This window comes from Cetorhinus maximus, chromosome 11 (genome assembly GCF_964194155.1).
Source record: "Cetorhinus maximus chromosome 11, sCetMax3.hap1.1, whole genome shotgun sequence".
Lineage (NCBI taxonomy): Eukaryota > Metazoa > Chordata > Chondrichthyes > Lamniformes > Cetorhinidae > Cetorhinus > Cetorhinus maximus.
The window spans coordinates 90,339,521-90,360,634 of NC_135889.1; the positions used below are offsets into that span (position 1 = coordinate 90,339,521).

The 21,114-nt window shown below is 44.5% G+C and overlaps 1 protein-coding gene across 4 annotated transcripts in view; it reads right to left on the minus strand.

The window, feature by feature from the left end:
* The window catches only part of LOC144686773 (nck-associated protein 5-like), a 673,917-nt gene that overhangs the window by 381,946 nt on the left and 270,857 nt on the right, over positions 1-21,114 (minus strand). For all 4 annotated transcript variants that reach the window (XM_078552424.1, XM_078552429.1, XM_078552425.1 and 1 more), the window contains one exon: positions 14,899-15,032. In XM_078552424.1, coding sequence (XP_078408550.1) covers positions 14,899-15,032 — 134 coding nt within the window. The remainder of the gene's footprint in view (positions 1-14,898; positions 15,033-21,114) is intronic.

A 21,114-nucleotide genomic window follows, 5' to 3' on the forward strand; every position in this document is an offset into this window, starting at 1 on the left:
TACAATGGGAGTGCATCAGAGCTGAAATTGATCCCATTCTCATCAAAAGCACACACAAATATTTTAAACCAAGGAGTTACTGGTTTCCTCCCTACCCCAGCTACACTGAAACCAATTTCAGCTGCACTACTGATGGCCTAACTGGCATCAACAAACTCAGTGCAGACTGGAAATTGAACCTGGGATCTTTCTGATCTGTATGAATTCATAAAACCAGAAGATTGATTTGTCCATTCACCCTAAACATGTTTATGCTGTCCAAATTAATTCCTCTTTGCTGTACAATTGTATACAGCACAACGAAGACCGTATTAAACGTAGTAAAAATATGTTAGTTTTGTGTATTTTAGACAGGATTTTCCTGTCCTGCCAGAGGCAGGCATCGTTGGGCGCAGGACAGGAAAATTTGGAGAACGGCCAAAAGTCAATTGACTTTTGGCCGCTCTTCAAATTTTCCCATCCCGCCCACGGCAACACCCACCTGTGGCGGGACCGGAAAATCCAAGTCTTAGTATTTATTTTACCTTATAAGATAGCAGCAGGAAGATACATTCACTGGAAATGGAGGTAGGTTCTCTCTAAAACACTGCAATCTTGATTCTCCAACCCACACTTTCTGCAAAAGCAGCTTGTCTCTGGAAGACTGAGATTATGGAATTGCTCCTAAAGTTCAGTAGGTCAAATCAAATGAAACATATACAGCCATGTTGTCATTAGGCTCCTAATATCAGCAAACCGATTTACAGTGAGTAGTTCTAAAGGTTAATATTTTGTGTTTTTTCTGATTCTCAACTTAATGCATTGTGCTCTTTGCTGCAGGCTTTTCATGTTTCTCTCTTCTATCTGGCCATTCAAGTTTCAGATCTTCTGTTATTTCTCCTTTCCCTAGTAGCAGCTATTTTGTTTTGCTGCAACAATTCAATTCACATGAACCAAAATAGTTGCATGGCACATGTGCTATTATGGGCATCTTTCCTTATAACAGCCCCAACTGGACCCTATATTGATATAAGTGAAGGCAAATCGTTCTTTGCACGTCACAATGATATTCATTGCATTCTGATGAAAGGTTACAGCTAAAATGTGAAATTGCTTTTTGCATTGGGATGCCGACTACCCTTGTGTGTATTTCCAGCATTTTCTATTTCTGTTAATTGTCTAATTTTATTTATAATTGTTGAGAATGCTTTAAATTAGAATTTCCTTTAAGAGAGCATATGCTTATGTGCTAACAAGATCACATTCCATGAATTTGAGTCTAAACATTTTCAGTTTTTATATACATATGTAATACTTATATATAAGTTAAGATGGAGCAAAAGGTTTATAATGTAAATGCGGTTTAGGAAATACCGAGAAGAAAGGCCATGGAGAGCAAACTGTAATGTTTTCCACATGGTCAGTGCTCCAGAGGCATCTAAGCTAGCCTTGGGCAAACTTTGCTATTTTCTCTGCAAGAAACACAGAGGTCAAGGCCTCGCTTATGTACGATAGTAAGGAAGTGAAGTTCAAGAATACCGTATGCCATCCTGATTATGCTAATTGCAGCCCACTGCTTTCATGCAGAGATAGATACATTCTGACATCAGTTCTTAAGCTCTTTGTTCATGGTGTTTGATAAATCATATTTAAAGCTATGTCTGGAGCATTCAGATTACTGGAACCTTTCGGAGTCAACTAGTTTGTCACTTTTTATTAAGAAAAATGATTAATAACCTTATTCAACAAACAGTCATGCCACTCAAAATGCCTGCATTGTAAACCTGCTCTGCTTTTAAGGTAGAAATTCATTTTGTGAAAAAGCACCAACTATCAAATAGAGATATCGGCTGAATGACAAACCTTAATTTAACCAATATGACTGCTAATACTTACTATCTAAAATCTGTGCCTTACTCAATGGTTCTGAGATTCTTTTTAGATAAATGAATGATGTTTTTGAAAAATGTTTTTTTTTATCTATATAAATGCCTTGGGTAATGAAATACTGAGCAAAATTTTCTGATGATATCAAACTTGAAGGTATGGCAAACTGAGGATATCAATTTATTGCAACAGGTCATAGACAGGCTAATAGAATAGGCAGACAAGTGGCAGATGGAATTTAATACAAAGAAGTGTGAGAAGATGCATTTGGGCTAAAAGTAAAGGGAGAGGCAATACAGAATTAATGGCATAGTTCTAAAGAATGTGCACGGACAGAGGGGCTGAGGATTTTGTGTGCATAGATCTTTGAAGGTGGTAGGACATATTCAATGAGTAGTTAGCAAAGCCTATGGGATCTTGGGCTTCATGAATCAAAGTATTAAGTACAAATGCATGGGAAGTTTGCTGCACCTTAATAAAGTCTCACTTAGGCCAAAACTGGAGTTTTGCATCCAGCTCTGGTCACCACGCTTTAAGAAAGACATGGGGGTCTTTGGGATGGTGCAGAGAAGATTTACCAGAGTGGTTCTGGGGATGAGGGATTTGAGCTACCAAGGTTAGGTTGGAGATGCTGGAGTTATTTAGCTTAGAGTAAAGGAGATTGAGAGAAGATTTGATAAAGGTGTATAAGATTATGACAGGTTTAGATAAGGTCAACAAAGAAAAGCTGTTCCCATTAGTTGATAGTACAAGGACTAGGGGACAGAGATATGTGATTTTGGGCAAGATATACAGGGGGGATGTGAAGAAGAATATTTTTGCGCAATGAGTGGTAATGACCTGAAACTCGCTGCCTATGAGGGCGGTGGAAGCAGAGACGATCAATGACTTTAAGAGAAAATTGGATGGGCACTTTGATATAAATTTGCAGGGCTAGGGGAATAAAGCAGGGGAATAGAACAGACTGGTTTGGGCTGCAGAGAGCCTGCATGGACTCAATGGGCTGAATGGCCTGCTTCTGTACCATCACAACTTTGTGGATGGAATTTACTCGGAAGGTCCAAGGTCCCAACGTTGGTACTGGAAATGGATGCCATTGCCACATGGGCAGGGGTGGACTAAAGTTTCATATTGTATCAGAGCCAGCTAATTATCTGCTGGCAAGAGGGAAGGATACATCCACTGAAGTGGCGCAAGCAGGTTGAATTTATTCCACAAGGATCTCTGGCACCATATTTAATGGGCAGTCGACAGTAAGTTAAATGGCAATAACCCTGGTGTGAGCACAGACTGAGCCTTTGAAACCTAGTCATGTATTGAGATGTTGGAGGGACAATCCAGGGTGGCTCCATGGTTTACTGATGCTCCTCCAGGCTGCTCGGGCTAAGAGGGGGGTTATGTACCTCTGGGCCGGGAGCAGGAGCCTGGACTAGTAGATGAAGCAAGCCTGAAGGAGATCATAGAGGAGGTCAGCAGGCATGGGGGTCATCCTTCACATGTGGCTACAGTACCATAAAAAGGTTAATGATCTTGTGCATTCCAGCAAGGTGAGTGCAGCACACAATGTGAACCTTACAACCTTCTTTGGGAGTAAGGATGAATGTGTGATTGGTAGAAAGGGCATTCCCTTTCTCACTACCATTTCCCTGCCATCAACCACCCCACCCTCCTCTCCACCGCCACCTCCTCCATGTCACTAGCAAGGACCAGGCAGCAGCATTGTCTAATGGAGGTCATTACCTGTGTCGAGGGCCCCAGTCAGTCAGAGCTGTCTCCGGCACTGAGTGACCATATACATGAGGCATCCCTGTGCAGCCATGATGGACAATCAGTCTGCCATCAGCATAGACATTATGATGGGCAACCAACAATAGACATGTACGTGCACAATGAGAAGAAGGGAGCTGCTTTAATATGCCTTTAAGGGATATTAATATGACATCACTAGGCGTGAAATGTGTCATCTGATTCAGTCTTAGTTTCACTTTTGCTTTGAGCAGAGCACACACACAGCTCTAATGCCTTCAAGCTTTATACTTATGTATAACTCTTCTCACATGCCTAGTCTTAATAATGAACTAACAACATGTTTACCTAATCCTTTATGAGTGGTTGGTTCTTTGTGTCTTGCAATAAACCCAAGGATTATATCATTATAATAACAGAAAAAAGCCAAGATGAGAGGTGATGTCAACCTAATGTTGATAGAGGAGGAGGTGCTGGAGGCCTGGAAAGTGGGCTGATCCATAGCTGATGGTAAGACAGGAATAGAGCCCAAGAGAGTGAGTGGCCAAACGGATGGGCAAAAGAGAGCCTCTGGTAAACGTGAGGCTTGGTGCTCACATGCTCATCACTAGTTGTATGACCCTCCACAGTAGGGCTAGTATGAAGGGCCTGATGGAATGTGCATTACCCTCTAATTGCTCTTTTCTCTCTCGTATATCAACAACAAGAACAGCCAGCTGCAGTGACAAGGGAACAGCCATGTGCCTCTGAGGAGGAGTGGGGGGAACTCGGAGGATGCACTGTCACATCATTCCCCAGAGCTTCCACCAGTGCAGATACTCTCACATCAGTGGGTAGTCACACGTGAGGAGCTACAGGACCTCAACCAGGAAAGCACAGCAGAGATGCGCCTGAGCAGCTAATGGAGGCCATTACAGCTGAATCTACTCGTACTCGGAGGACTGTGGGAGTTTCAGGCTGATGACACACATCTGCAGTCATCAAAAAAGGAGATGCTGGAGCAGTAACTTGAGGTCTGTAAACATCTGGCAGAGATTCCAGAGGTTATGCACACCCCCAGGCCCGGAAGTTGGAGGAGTCAATCTATACCATGAGTGCTGCAAAGTCTCTGGCATTCTCTATTGAGGGATTGGTAATCTTTGTGGAGAGTCACATCCAGAAGACCACCCAGTAGATGCCAGAGATGCGCGAGGACTTTTTATACCATCTCCTTGTCCATGAGCTCTGTGGCACAATGGTTGGGCGACAGAGGAGTTGAGGCACCTGTAGTTGCCACAAGTTCTTCAGACCCCTTAGATGACAGGGAAGGCGTAGTGTGCCCTGAAAGGGTAGAGGAGCTGCTGCCTGCTGCATCTGGGGGCTCTAAAGAATGAGAGCTCACAGGTCTGAAACATTAGCCGGGATTTTCCGTGCGGGCTGGTGCCAGGCGTGTTCGGTGGCGTGGGCGGACAGTATGGCGAGAAGGCCAAAAATCGGAAACCAGATTGCAATCGTTCACTCAGCCCGTCGATGGGGGGGCCGTGTTCCCTGCCATCGAAGGCTGCGAACCTCATTGTAGTGCAGCAGCATATCATGATAAGGCCAGACCACTGGATGCATCTCCCCCCGCACTGGATCGTCCGCCCACATTGGTGGGAAAACACGCTGGTGCAGATCATGTCTTGACAACTGTGATGTGCAGAAGTCGGGATTTACCGCCAGGGCCTTGCTCATATCGTGGACTTCCAAGGAGCAGAAGGTGCTGGAGCCCGACAACAAAAGAATCATGGAAGAACGTCCATGGCATGCTGGGTGGATTCTCATGGACATGTCTCTGCTATGAAGCAGCTTACAGAAGTTGGAAAGTCACTGTTGATCCTCACAATGGATGATGGTCGAGGGGGTAGGAGAGGAAGATCTAGGATCGACTGGGAGTGGAAGAGGTGTCAGGGGGGTGAGGTTGGGAGGGGAGGAATAAGGTGTCTGGCGGGGTGAGGTTGGGTGGGGGAGGAGTGGATAATGGGGGAGAGATGGCAACTGGGGAGGTAGGTGTAAGGGGAGGAGTTCAGAGGGGTGAAGGAGTGTGGAGAGGGGAGGGATTAAGGGTGGAGGAAGAGATGAGGGTGTCTGAGGGAGTCAGGAAGGGAGAAGGAGTAAGGCAGGAGAAAGAAGTGAGGCTCGAAGAAGGAGCCAGGGGTTGGGGGTGGGTGAAGGACTGAGGTTCGCAGAAGAAGTAAGGGTGCCTGAGGGAGTCAGAAAAGGGGGGATCTAAGTTGAGGGGGGGGCAGTCCACACTGGGGGGGAGGTCGGTGGGAGTACTGAAGGGGGGGAAGAATTCCGGAAGGGGAGGGGAAAAGGGGACCAGGGGTCGGGGGGGAAGGAGCCCGGTGGTGGGGGGAAGGGGTCCGGAGGAGAGAGCAGGGGTCCGGAAGGTGTGGGAAGAGAAGGGGTCCAGAGAGGGGGGGAAGGGACCTGGGCAGGATGGGTGAGAACGGGTCCAGAGCGTGTGGGATGGGGGGTGGGGAGACAGGGTCTGGGGTGGGGGCGAATGGGGGAGTGGGGGGGCGGAAGGGTCCGGACGGGAAGTGGTCCGGAGGGTGGTGGGGAATGGGTCCGAGAAGGGGGAAATGGAGTCGGGAGGGGTTGGATGGAAGGGGTCCAGAGGGAGTGGGATCCGGGGGGGTGGTTTCCAGTGGGGGAGTGGGGGGGGGCAATGGGTTCCGGGAGGAAGGGGTCCGAAGTGAGGGTTGTCCAGGTGAACATGGAAGGGAGGTGTCTTATGGATCCATGACTGCCTCCTGGGGAGTGAACTGAGGGTGGGCGAGGAATGAAGGAATGGCGTGAATGAACGAGGGCAGAGTGAGGCAGTAAGGTGAGGACTGAACGGCAATGGTAGAAGGGACTGCAAGGGGTGGCTGGTGGGGAGTTGGAGGTAGACACAGACCCTGGGGGTGGGAAGGAGGAGGTCGGGGATGTGAATGTGGATGGGGGTGGGATTTCTGGGAAAGAAGGGGACGTGCACGTTCACCTGGACATCCCGAAGGGTTATAGCTGGTAGGTCACGGAGGGGAGGTGGAAGGTGATGCCAGGGGGAGTCAACTGTGACAATGGAGGGGAAAAGATGGGGGACCACACGAAAAACCGAACCCAGACCATACTGTCCAAATCGAAAGTGAAATGACAGTCATGGTGGGTGAGATCAGGTGCTGCATGGGAGTGTGATCATTGGGTGGGCGGAGATGGAGGTCAGCTCAGATGGACAACTGAAAGCGAACCCCAGCAGGCAGCATTCAAAACGCTCAGAACATTGAGGGGAGTGTGATACGTGAAGGATCCGCGTGCGTGGGAGAGTGCTTGCACGAGGCTCCAAAAGGCCCTGCCACGCATGCACACTTCTCCCTCCAGAATCACTCGTCGACCAGCTGCTCCCTCTGCGGCGATAGGTTGAAGGCCTCACAAGCAAAGGGGACTCGGAGGGAGAGGGCAGCCTCTGGAGATTCCTGAGTAGATGACCCAGGGGTGTTCAGCTTCCGCTCCTCCTCCCTTCGGGTGCCCAACGGCCCCGGTCTGACTCCTTGAGGGGAAGGAGCACCTGGAGGGACGTTGAGGTGCCCTGTTTCCCTCTCGCGTTGCCACTGCAGGAACTCACCCATGGCAAGTGCAACAGAGTGTAGGTCTGCACGCATCTCCATGTTCTGCTGGACCAAGGTCTCCATGGCATCCGTCATCCCCCATGAGACCTCCATACATGCACATGTGGGCACCACTTCATCAGAGAGCAGGCGGACGCACTCCTCCGACTCACATGCCACTCTGCTGAGGGCTTCCAACAGCTCTGCGTCTTGTTCCCACACCTTCTGTGACTCTCTAGGATGAGCTCGAAGGCCAAATCCAGAGGCTCGTCACCTGACTCAGATCTCACAGGTGCCTGATTCCCAATAGTCCTCTTGAGTGTCGGGGAGCTTGCACGAATCTGCCTCCTGCTGCTGCGGACATGTGTCCTTACGGTGATCACCAGATTGTGAACCCAAGCCTGCTCTAGATCTAGGTTCCACTGAGGTGTGTGTTTCTGCACTGATGCAGGGTGTGGGTGAGCGCGGTGTCGGGTCTTCCAGGCTGCTTATTTCCAGCTCTTCAATGGAGGAGGAGTCCTCTTGGCTGGAGGTGAGAACATGGATGGAGCTGAGGGATTGGCTGGCTGAGGGTGTCAGTCGCGTGGCAGAGCTCCCTGTGAACAAAAGTAGAGATAAGTAGTCAGCAGAGTCAAAAACAGGAGAGAGAGCACTCACATTTGCTTTAAGAGAGAGATGATTTATTGCAGGATCCTTACGAAGGTGTTTGCCGCTGACACCACCATCACCGCAGGCACAGTGCATCGGTCCATGTCCTCACCAGTCAGTGCAATGGCACACTCCTCAAAGTGAGTATGGGGCCTAATATGGGCCACTCCACCCCCGGCCTGGGACCTCTCCCTGCTGTTGTGAGCCGGCTTCTCCTTCATGAAAACAGATGGAGAGAGTGTGAGCAGGACACATGGCACTGCCTGGAATATTTGTGTGATGAGCAGAGCCATGGACAGGGTGAGGATGCGAGCTGGAGGTATATGAGCCGGATGCAGATGTGAGGGGGTGTGTGAGAGTTAGTGGTGATGTCCCTTGAGATGTGAGATCTCTGTGGATGTGTGATGTGTTTGTGAGTGTGTGAGTTGAGAGCGATGAGAAGAGTGAATTACCTTGGCGGAACGGAGGAGATCATTCATCCTTTTTCGGCACTGGGTGACTGTCCTCTTTTGCAGGGCGTTGGCGCTGACCCACCGCTGCCACCGCCTCCCAAGCCGGATTAGTGAGGTTGCTGCCCATCCTGCAGCCAGAGCAGGTGTAGAGGACATCACGGCAAGCCTCCACTGCATCCAAAAGGTGTTCGAGGGACGTGTCATTGAACTGAAAGCTGCAGTCATTTTGTATTTCGAGGCCATCCTGTCTCCTTTGCAGCAGTCTTGGGCTGGAAGCAGAAGCACTGAGAGGTGTGCGCATGGCTGGACTCTGGGCTGGAAGCACTGAGAGGTATGCGCATGGCTGGACTTTAAATTGCCGCCCAGCATGATGAAGTGACAAGGTGATGGCGTGGTGGGCAAATGAGAGCCCACCTGCCATGGAAACAGCATGTTTCCCAGGAATGCATAATTAATGAGGTGGGATTGGGACGTGAAAAGCTGCCATTGCGGCCACTGGGAAAAATATCGCTTTACCCGCCCGCTACCGCACTTAGTGCAAATCTTGGACGATTCCACCCATTAACTATGTTTCTTTCTCCACAGATACTGCCTGACCTTTGAAGTATTTCCAGCATTTTCTGTTTTTATTTCAGATTTCCAGAATTCGCAATATTTTGCTTTTGTATCTCATGTGAAACATTTTAACGTATTGCAAACCTCCCTCTCGGATACCTGGCCTGTGGTCCCTGGGGCTTGACAGTATCCTGTTCTGCTAGTTTAACATCCCCCGGCATATCACCATCCTCAGAGGAGGCATCAACTGCGGTATGTCCTCATTGTTCAAAGCTTCTCCCCTTAAGCTGAGTTGTGCAGAGCACAGCACACTACCACAATACGCGATATCCTTGCTGGGGCATAGGCATTTGAACCTTGCCTTCAGAAGCCCTCTGTCCTGCTCAATGGCCACTCAAGTTATCCCTCTGCATCTTTGCTTGGATTCTGTACTGGTGTCAGTAACTGTCTTCCATGGGGAACCCTTGTCAACCAGTATTCATCCTTTAATGCACACGGGAGGGCCTAAAAAGGTTTGTCACCTGAGACTGCCTTTAGTATGTAGGTGGCAGCTTCTCAGAAACCTTGCACAGATCTGAAGGATTCATTTGGGGCGGTCGCAGACTAGTTACTTATTGAGCAAATTGAAGGTGCTGGTTAGTCTGTGGGTGCAATAGTGGCCACGTGTGCAGTCGATCACACCCTGAGCCTGGAGGAATCCAGCGATGGCCCTGAACCCTATAACCCTATCAGCCTGACTTTCCTGATTGGTGCGAAATGTACTGGCTAGCTCTCTTGAATGTGACGTTAGTGACCATCTTAAGGCAGTTTTGAGCTGCAGACTGGGAGATCCCACAGATAGCTTTAGAAGATCCCTGGAATGAATCTTCAGCATAGAAATTCAGCACGACACTGACCTTCAGTGCCAGTAGAATTGGGTGCCCACCAGTTCACATATGGCTCAGCTCAATCTCCATCATGGCACACAGCTCAGAGACTACCTCCCTGGACAGGCAGATTCTTCAGTGACACTGCTGCTCTGAAATTTGCAGGAAGTTGAGCTTCTGATGCTAGACCCTCTCTGGTAGGCAACCTATTCTGTGAACAAGTGGCTGGTTGCATGCCCCTGTGCAACCTCCTTGTCGGTGTCCCCTCCCAGCCTCATTCTCCTGTTACCCCACTGGTTATTGCTGCCCTTCTGCCTGTGGCTGCAGCTCTCTCCCTCTCTGACGCTCCTCCTCACTGGAGGACTCCAAGCCTGAGTAAATGAGGGTGATGGCAAATAGCTGCGCTCAGTTTTCAGGGCCTCCCATTCTCCTTGATCTGTACACACAAGTGCTAACTCCAGGAGGGCATTTAAGCAGCAAGCTCCCACTGAGCTAGGCATGTTTATACCTGCTCCTGATTGCTTCTTCCGCTGCTCACTCAGTCCCGCCCTCCCTGACAAGCCATGCTGCCACTCACAATGGCTGCTGACTGCAACCAACACTGATCTCTAGGCCTTCACCTCCTAATAGCAGGCGATGCTCTGAAGCGCTGTTTTTCCCGCACACTTGACATAAAATTAGAAAACCCTGGCAAAATTGCAGTTAATTGCCTGTTTAACAGGTTTAATTACCTTCCTGCCATGTTCCAGCTTGACCTCCTAGCCTGGTCGCTTTCAGTAATATCCAGTTGTGACATAAACAAGGTTGGGCTTCCTTTCCAATGCCTTTCACCATGATATAACCACTCCTCCCGCCTCGCAGCCTGCCTGCAATGGGCTGGTAAAATCTAGACCTATGACTCTACGGTGTTACATAAATACATTGAAACACACCATCAGAATTCTCTAGGAAAAACATTTTGCTGGCCAGTAATGATTCCTATGGCGTGGAAAAAATGTTAAGAATGCAAACAATTTTTGCTATGGGACACACGAGTGCTGGATGTTAGCTGTAATTAATGTGACTATGACAGGAATTCCACCGGCCCACATATTTGAGCTTTGCAAAATATTACGTCCCTGTGTTTCTGCATTAAAATGTTATTTTGTTGGCTCAAAATTAGAATATCTACATTCACTGAGATTTTTTTTAAGTTTTACTTCCTGTATGCTCTATCTGATTTCAAAAATGTACATATTGACAAACAAAATGATCGATTACCTATCACAGGTATGGTTTTCCTCCTAATTTGAAAGAAGTGAATATGAATCACATATTGCATTCATCCCAAATGGAAAAGTCAACTGGGAACACTGCTGTGTTAAGAAATTCTAGGCAGATAACCTCATTCTGAGCCACATCTTTATCTTGTTGACAGTGATGAGAGCAAAGTAGCAAATATAGTTCAGAAAATAACTCCAAGAAGCAATCTATTGGAAAGAAAGCCATCGACAGTGTAAAACGCATGTTAGGGGAGGATGAATAAGGCTAAAATCCAGCATCTTCTGCATATATACCATCTCTGCACGCAAAGGGAATTATACCGTAATAGTGAATTAAGTGGGGCATTGCGACTTTGGAGATCTATATTTTCAAGTTGGCATCGTATAATATTGGCCTTTATTGTAAGCACTGCACAACAAACTTGGGATTTTCAACTGCCCGTTTTTCACCTGAAAAGTAGACATTTAGTAATTAAAACTCAGGCTGGGTGAGTTGCAGGGATGAGAGGTGAGTGGTGATAATGTGAGGGGAGGAGCATCTCAGCCACTTCGTTGACACCCAAGATTTATCTGATGCAACTTTCAAGTAGGCCTGTAAATGGTCAAACAGCCTGCTGGGTGAAATAGGCAGGAAGCTGATTAAATATGCAAATTGGAGTCCTGTGCCAGTCGTATGGCTTCAATTGCAATGTTCGGGTAGAAGTGGGTGAAGCATGCACAGTGCGAGGTCTAACTAGTTGTATCAAGCATTGAGCAGGCTCCCAACGGTCGTTTATAGGATGACCAAGGCAATCCCCTCCCCAAGAAATGTGCACCTTTTTTTGATGGGCCCATTAACGCAACTACAGGTACCAGATCCTGTATCTTGGAAGGTCGGGACCAGATGTATGCTGAATTTGGGGATTTTACAGATTTTGGGTCCTAGGCCTAACACGTACTTATAATACACAAAGTATGAAAAATAAAGAACAGAAGGGCTTTATTCAAATTGCTACCCAGGGTTCCCACTTCAAATTTAGCCAGTTTTTTGTTTTCTTCCAGATTTTGGGAAGCCGGATAAGGGGTCCAGTATAAAAACAGAAAATGCTGGAAAAACTCAGCAGGTCTAGCAGCACCTGTGGAGAGAAAAATAGTTAATGTTTCGAGTCCATATGATCCTTCTTCAGAGCTGAAGAGAAGCAGAAAAGGGTCCGGTACCCCTTTTCAATTATATATATGTATATATATATATCAATATCAGTCCATTTCCTTTGGGTAGGAAAAGTAAACAAATTGGACATGAAACTCTATCTCTTGATACTATGTTGATGAATGAGCAACTTGTTTTGTTAAGTACTTCTTCAATGGGTGTAAACTGGAAGTGTTTCCATAATAAAAGGAAAAATGATTGCTATATCTTTGAAATTTGAATTAACCGCAGGCCCTGAAACCAAGGGAAAGTTTAACAATACTCCTGCAGTGGTGGGGATGGGAGAGATGATAGTGGTGGTGGTGGAGGAAGTAGAATTTGAGGCCTTGATACAGAAGCTTTCCATCCCTTCTTGACCTGATTAAATGAAAATTAAATTAGGAAATTAAGTCAGAAAATGCATTTCCCTCAGTTCCGCCCTTAGCAATGCTGGACATCAAGGATGCCTTACACTCATTGGCAATGCACCAGCAGCAATTCTCAGGCAAGTGAACATTCATGTGGATACCTAAAACAAAGAGAAGAAATCCTCCACCCTGAATTCAGTCATTTGCCCACTAAAATATGCCTTTATCAAGTTTTACAGCTAAACTTCCTTTGAATGGTACATCACTCAGCTACTATACTGATGCCCCTGTGTCTCTACATTGGGAATGCAATCAAACAGACATTGCTTAGATAAGATTTTAAGAAAAGTATAGCATTCCCTGAACTGAGAAAGCACAGGAATGTTGAGAACTGCGGACAATTTGGTCAAATGGGAACTAAAGAACAAGAACTGGTGTGGACACAGCAAACAAGGTTTTGAAATACTGAATGTAAACTGCCTTGGTGACAATGACCTAATCAGCTATGGATGCAGATAAATAATTGGACTAAGTTGGTAATGTGCTAGTAATTATGGAAAACATTCACTGTACGTTTATGTAAAAAGTGCTGGTCTTAATTCTGCAATGCTGGTTTTGGAATACCGTATCAAGAGAATTAGTTGAATTCCTGTGAAGCTTTTGTGGGAATAGTTGCTTATCCAAATTAGTTTGCTTGAAATTTTTCATATGAGTAATGTATTAACTAATGAATAAAACAATGGAAGCCTGAAAAGCAGCAAAGGAAAACTAAAGAAAGCTATCCTGGCAATCCAAAGCCCAGCTGTATCTGTACGCTTTCATAAGATGATTCCAACTCCTACTAGTGTTAAATATACAAGTATAGATACATCAGACAGGCCTATTTGATTAAACTGCTAAATTCAATATGTAGTGAAAGGAACATTTTTGCTATTAGATCGCTAAATAAATGATTCCATTTCCCCTCCGGCTAATGTTAATTGCTCATTTTTTCTCCAGACCACAGATCGAAACTTATTAGTACAAACAAGAAAAGCAGAAAAACAGCACTGGACCATTAGCATATCAGAAGTCAGCTGGGGCTGGTAGAAGCATTATCTTAACCCTTCTACAGGTATGCACTAAGTCCAAGTATATTTCTATTTGATGCATTCTGAATAATGCAGTGCTTGAAATCATGCAACCCAAAACAAGAGGAATGTGCAATGAAAATTGATAGCATAATTCACTGAGGGTCACGCGTCTCTTATTTGTCAATCCCCTGTAGTTTCATGATGAATACAAATTCTAAAAGGCCTGAGGGCACTTTCCAGTGACAGATATGGTACTTTAAAGGAGCACTACCATCCTACTAGGGTAAGTGAATAGATGGACGATTACAATAAAGGCTTACCAGATCCTCATAAGATGAATTCTGGCCTAAGGTGGAGAATATCTTCTAAATCCATTCGTCAGAATTGTGCAAATGCTGTGAGGGGGAGAATTCTGGAATAGAAGTTGGGAGCACCCCCAAGCCTTCTCAAAAACTTAGTCCAAATAACCAGTTTATCTACCATAAAGCCCCAAGGCATGGAAAGATTCACTATTATATGGCCATCGAATCAGATACTACAGATTCTTAGAATACTGGGTAAATCATGGTGTTCAATGGAACAAGGAATTCAAATTGTAAATAAACAAATGCACTCATTATTTTCAAACAAAGCCCACAGACAAACATGTAAGAAACATATTCATTTTAATATGAAATTAATAAAAATCCACTTGCAAGCTGTGTTCTCACAATAGAAATCTAAACTAGGCAAACAATTGTTTTTTTGTTAATATTTCAATTATCATCAATTCAGATTAATTCATTGTTTTCTGAAGCCAATTTGAGCTGGGACTCATTTACATACCCCAACATATTACAAAGGCAGTTGTCTCCTCTGGCATCTAATGTGAATATGTGTAAAAGTATATACTTTTTATCCTTATTTTAATTTTAAAGCAGACTAGAATGTTTGGCAGAAAGTACAGAGTGAATATAGTGAAGATCAAGATGGAGATATCAGATTGGATTTTCGTAAGATCACCTTCAATTTGTATAGATGTACAGTCAAATGAATGCCAGGAGCAAATCTACCCTCAAGGGGGCTTGGCTAAATTCAGCACAAATAAATCAGTTTAATTCACATGATGTTGTTTGATTTTGCTAGGTATTAGATCTTATCTGACCTTCATTTCTGAATAGAAATTAGGCATTTGAACCAATATAAGAGTATTTGTATTTCCGCTTCCTCAAAATGCTGTGGAAGTAATGTGTGGATCACTACTTATGTGGTTTGATTACACACCAGTGTCTGATTCTTCTTACCTGGCAAACTGCTCCTGCAAAGCTTGCATCTGAGATGTACTACTTTCAGACTCCAGTATAACTTCACGTAATCGCTTTTCAGTCTCGAGCCTTAAACATCGTTCTTCTTCCAATTCATCCATCAGTTTTTCACACTGGAAAATGCAATGAATTTCATATAGGAATATGTCAAAAGAGAGCTCCATGCATTAAAGAAACAACTTCAGAAAACCAAAAGATTATGGCTGAAGATCTATGGTAATATTGTTATAAAAATTAAAGAATTAATAAATCTCTTCCATTTAATATCGAATTTAGTATTGAACAGACTGCTAGAAGGAATTCACATGAAAGGTACTCTAATTACTGATGGGGTGTTCATCAGTTAAGAAAAGAACAGCAAAAACCTGATGTAGGACAAGAAGAAAGTCTCACACAATCATCGATAGCATCCAAAACAAATATTATTAATTGCAAACAGTGCCAACCACCATTTGCATTAGTCAGTGGAGAAAATTTGAACATGTCTCTTAGTGCAAAGCAAACAGAACATTAACAGGCCATTATTAAATCAACATGAAATCATGGGAAATTTGTCTATGAAATACATGATTGTAACTAATAGCTAACAAAATAGCATCTGCATTAAATGTATTCAACTCTTTTGATCCCATTTTGTTCTCATTTGAAAGAAGAGAGAAAGATACGGTACCAAAGAGATAGAAATCGAGATACAACAGGATTTCTTAAGAACAAGCCAATTCTAAATGGCAACTGAATTTTCCATCTGAGAATGTATTTATTTTTATTTTCCTCTGCTGATGCCTCTTCCTGTCATTTTGTTCTTTTTCTGCCGTGAGTGACTTGGCCAATGTTACACTGTAATATTTACAGGAGGTGCCTATCTCCAGGATAGGATCCTCCTGCCAATTTATTTCCACCACCTCAAGGACGTGCCCTGCAGCAAGGGAAATATCTGCAGATCGAATGATTCAGGCCACCATGGAGGAGCATCATGTACATGGCAGCACTGAGGGACCCCAAAATAGGGAAAGAAAACAAGCAAAATAGATAGCTGGAGGAGAAAAGTTACAAATTAGAAATTATAAAGACAATGATAAATAAACACGGCCCTAGTCGGAAAATAAGTCAGAAGGAATGTGTGCATGCAAAATAAAAATTCATATGAGGATTGTACTTTTTCTTTTTAAAATATTGCTCCCTTCTAAATTCCTTAAAGCCTCCCATTCTCTGGTCAGCAATGTGAGCAGGTAAATTGCTCCAGGGTCTTTGCCAGTTTCACTGCTGAGTCCATCTTCAGAAGCTGCATAATAGCAGCCTGGGTGATTTTTCTTGTCTCCTGATAGGGAACAATATCTGAAATGTTATCACCCAAAGCTGAACCCTAATGAATATCTCCCCATTATGATGACAACTGTCTCCTCTGTCTACTCAAACAGTGAATAAAATCCTGCTTAATTACTTTAATTATTCATTTAATTTTTGTTTTTGAAAGCAGGGCAACTTGGATACTCTAATTCTAATTTTCCTAAAAGCCACTGATGCAGGATCAGTTTAGAAATAAGACAACTAAATGAAAACACTTGACAAGCTCATAAAATCCATGTCTCTATGTTGATTGATAACGTTTTAAATAATCTGTTCCAGCACAAGGTCAAGACATGATCATGTTATTACCACTTCACCCAGGTTACCATCGCAGTTTTTTAGTTGCTAATAGTGTCATAGTACAGCTGTTGAACATTGGTCAGAGATAGAATGCCACCAAAACAAGTAACCTTCTTCCGCCACTTTTCAAGAACATATAAGGGGCAATTTTCAACTGCTGCCTGCCAGTACCTCACCTAAAAACCAGTGACCAGAAGAGGAAAATCAGTTGGGCATCTTGAATATTGGATGAAAAAGGCAACCTGATTTAATTTTCAGATAAACCTTTAAATGGGCGCCTATAAATTTTGGCCACAACAGTTGAGAGACTATTTAAATATGCAAATTATGGTCTTATGCTGGTTCTTGGACCTTCCCCTCCCCACCCTCCCCGCCAATTCACCATTGCAACTTTCATGTACAAAAGGAAGGATGGTGCAGCTGCATCCTTGAACTGAACTGCTGCGGTAGTTACTCAGTAGAATTTAAGGTTTAATGGGACTTCAGATTTTTGCAGGACCAGGAGGAGCATGAAAATCTTTTGCCTCATTACCAGGCCTTCTTCCGCCCCTCAGCTGACTCAAAATCAGTTCTCCACCCTTGCCTCTTTGCCAATAGACCATATAAAAGCCAACTGATTTCTAACCTTCAGAATCTGGCAATCTGCAGTACAATGCCTGCAGTTCATTAGCTGAACACAAATCAGCCCCATATGAAAAAATATGTTGGGTGCCCTGACCGTGGCTAAGTGGCCAGCCTGTCTGCTTTGCATCTATTTTGGGCGCAGAGTGGAAATGCCCAAAATTAATACATTCGTTTTATTCCCTTCAATACTGCACTTAAAGCATAATTTCTTTAATATCATTCTAATAAAACTCATTGGCTGGTTAAAAATTCTGGGTTCTCAAGACTTGAGGTTTATTGTGCATTTGTGAATAGCAATGAATATCTTTGTTATTCTAGGTTAAAATATCATACTCTGTCCAGCAATAAACACAACTGTGAATTAATCCTGTAATAGTTTAAGATTTTCTACACTCTAAGATTTTTTTTGTATTAAAAGCGCAGCATGATTGTTAGTCTATCATATTTTATTTTGTTCATTATTAATCTCGGTATAAACTTCAAAATTAACTAAGATTTTCCTATTAGTGTTGAAGTTCTTTGCTGAGACTGTGACCAACATTTTCCTATTTGTGTTGAAGCTCCTTGCTGAGACTGTATCCAATGTCCTATCAATACTTGTTTTCAGTAGTCTGTATAATACTTAACTTGTTAAATACACTAAGGGTGAAATCCTTCTTGCTAGCTAGCATAACTTGGTTGATAGTGATTCGATAGACTGTCTCAGATATTAATTGAAACACTTACTGCTTCGCTTACAAGGTCACTTCTTTACATTGAACACCTCTTAACGAACATACTAATTGTTATGTTGAGAGTTGGTTTCCCAATAGATAGCAATTCCATTTTTCTTTCGAACTATTCATCAATATGTACAATATGTGGTTAATCGTTTTGGATGCAATAAGAGATATCTTAACCTAACTGAGTGATATATAAATGGCTCAAATATCAATTACATATTTACAAACTCAAAGTATTTTCCTTGTTATTTTCCATTGTTACTTTATAAATGCTGCCTAGAAATCTACCATCTCTTAACACAGTAAGCACCGCAAATGGTGTTTCATTGCAAGCTCATGCCTGCAATTACTGCACTAAGTTACAATCCAGTTAGGGACCATTAACACTTAAAAAGAAATTTGAATACCTCATTTTAACCAATAGGACTACACAAGATTTCACTTTTCTTTTAAGTGAAATAATCACTATTAACTTAACAATATGGTTTATAACTGTGTTATGCATCAGGGTTACTTCTTACTTCCCCAAAGAATTCTGTTATAAGACACATCAATCTTAAAGTTAGTTACTTCTGGAGGGACCACCCATAAGTATGCCACAGTCCTCTGGAAAATTGCTATCAGCTCTAGCTATTCTCAGAGGTAAAACTGTCATTTGGCAGCATGTCAGAATCCATGAGGAAAGGCATCATCACCCTCATCTACAAGCAGAAGGGGGAAAAGGAGAAAATTAGAAATTGGCGACCCATTTCACTGTTGAATGTGGACTATAAGATTCTGTCCAAGGTCATCGCCAGTCAGGTCAAGTCCGCTCTGGAATTGGTGATCCACCCTGACCAGACCTGCGCTGTGCCTGGCAGGAAGATCTCTGACAGCCTTGCACTGCTCAGGGATACGATTGCCTATGTGCAGGACAGGGGTATGGACACCTGCCTCATCAGCCTGGATCAGGAGAAGGCCTTTGACAGAATATCGCACATCTATATGGTGGATGTGCTCTCCAAAATGGGATTTGGGGAGGGAATTCGCAACTGGATCCAACTGCTCTACACTAACATCAGTAGCGCAGTCTCAATCAATGGGTGGGAATCAGATAGCTTTCCTATTAAATCTGGAGTCAGGCAGAGCTGCCCTCTCTCCCCTGTCCTGTTTGTGTGTTGCATAGAACCCTTAGCTGAGTCCATCAGGAAGGATCCAGGCATAAGAGGAGTGACGACCCCAGGCAGTGGAGGCACTCAGGTCAAAGCCTCCCTGTACACGGACGATGTCGCTGTCTTCTGCTCGGATCCGCTGTTGGTGCGCAGACTGATTCACATCTGCGACCAGTTCAAACTGGCCTCAGGAGCCAAGGTAAATCGTAGGAAGAGCGAGGCATGTTCTTTGGGAACTGGACTGACCGATCCTTTGTCCCCTTCACCGAGAGGGCTGACGGCCTGAGGGTGCTGGGGATATGGTTCGGAGGGACCGGGGCATGCATTAGAAACTGGAAGGAGCGAGTGTCTATGGTGCAAAGAAAACTGGGCATGTGGGAGCGACGCTCCCTCTCCATTGCGGGTAAGAACCTGGTCATCAGGTGTGAGGCACTCTCACTGTTGCTGTACGTGGCGCAGGACTGGCCCATTCCACACTCCTGCGCGATGGCGATCACCCAAGCCATCTTTTGCTTTATCTGGAGGTTGAAAATGGATCGTGTCCGCAGGGACGTGATGTATAAGCCTTTAGATAAGGGGGGAAAAAACGTGCCCAACATCGCCCTCATACTGATGACCACCTTTGTGTGCGGCTGCAACAAGCTGTGCGTGGATCCTCGGTATGCAAACACCAAGTGTCACTACGTGCTGAGGTTCTACTTGTCCCCAGTGTTGCTCAAGGATGGGTCTGGCCACGCTGCCCCGGAATGCTCCAAGTAGTTGGACCGTGCCGTACCACCTGTCCCTTGTGGAAAAATTTATGCAGAGAAACACCTTTGACCACAAGTCCATCAGGCAGTGGTCGGCACGTAACGTCTTAGAGGCCCTGCGGGAAAAGGAGAGGGTGGATCCTGTCGGATGGTTCCCCAAGCAGACTGTCAAAGTTATTTGGCACAATGCCTCATCGCCAGAACTTTCCAACAAGCACCAAGATGTAGCTTGGCTGGCGGTGAGAAAGGCCCTCCCCATCAGATCCTTCCAACATGCCAGGAGTCCCACCCCCCATGCAAATTGCCCTCGAAGTGGCTGTGGTGGGAAAGAGACCGTTGTTCACCTCCTTGTGGATTGTGGTTTCTGTCGAGGTTCATCCCGAGCAGTTCAGTGACACAGGACTCTGTGCTCTACGGGCTGTTCCCAGGGACACACACTGAGACAAACATCAACTGCAGCTGGAGGATCATCAACTCAGTGAAAGACACTCTTTGGTCTGCCCGAAAATTGTTGGTCTTGGGGAAAGGTCACTGTCTAAGACTTCTCTGCCATAGTGCACCAAGGGGCTGGGAATTGTTTAGAGCCCCTCGGGCTGTACAGCTCACAATGAATGTATGCATTGAATAATAATTGTATTATAATTGTATTGAAGCACCTCAGAGTGCAACATGATGTATGTTGATAACTCCAATACCATTGTCTGATTGTCTGTAATGACCATATTGAAATTATTGTAATATTCATTGATTGTGATCCATGTGTAAAAGCTGAATCTGATTGCACTTTTTGTGATGGTGATTTAGAAATGTTTTGTAATGTTCTTCCAGATATTTTATGAATAAAGTATATTTTTCGAAAAAAAAAATCTCTAGACTGTGGATGCCCCAGTCCCTTGTTCTGGTCACTTTTCAATACTTCCAAGCTAATTCAGCTGATTACTTTCTTTTGCAATAAGACACTGTGAGGGCCACTGTAGATTCTCCCACTAGCTTCAAACTAGGTAATATTCCAGCTTCTGTTCGCTCACAAGATTCAAACTGAGATTAAGCCTCACGCACCTTTCAGGCAGTCAGTGATAAAGTTAGTATTTTACTCTGCTTACAGTACTATCTAACTGGCATTTGGATATCTTCTGTCGGTGAGCTGCAAATTGCATCAGATCCAAACTGCAACTAACTCTCAGCAAAAACACAGATAAATCGAAACCAGAGGACGTCCCTAAGCTTTACCCATCTCCATAATGACGTAGCCTGCTCTGGGCCATCTTCAAACTGACCTTTAGATCAATTATCCTTTGTTTG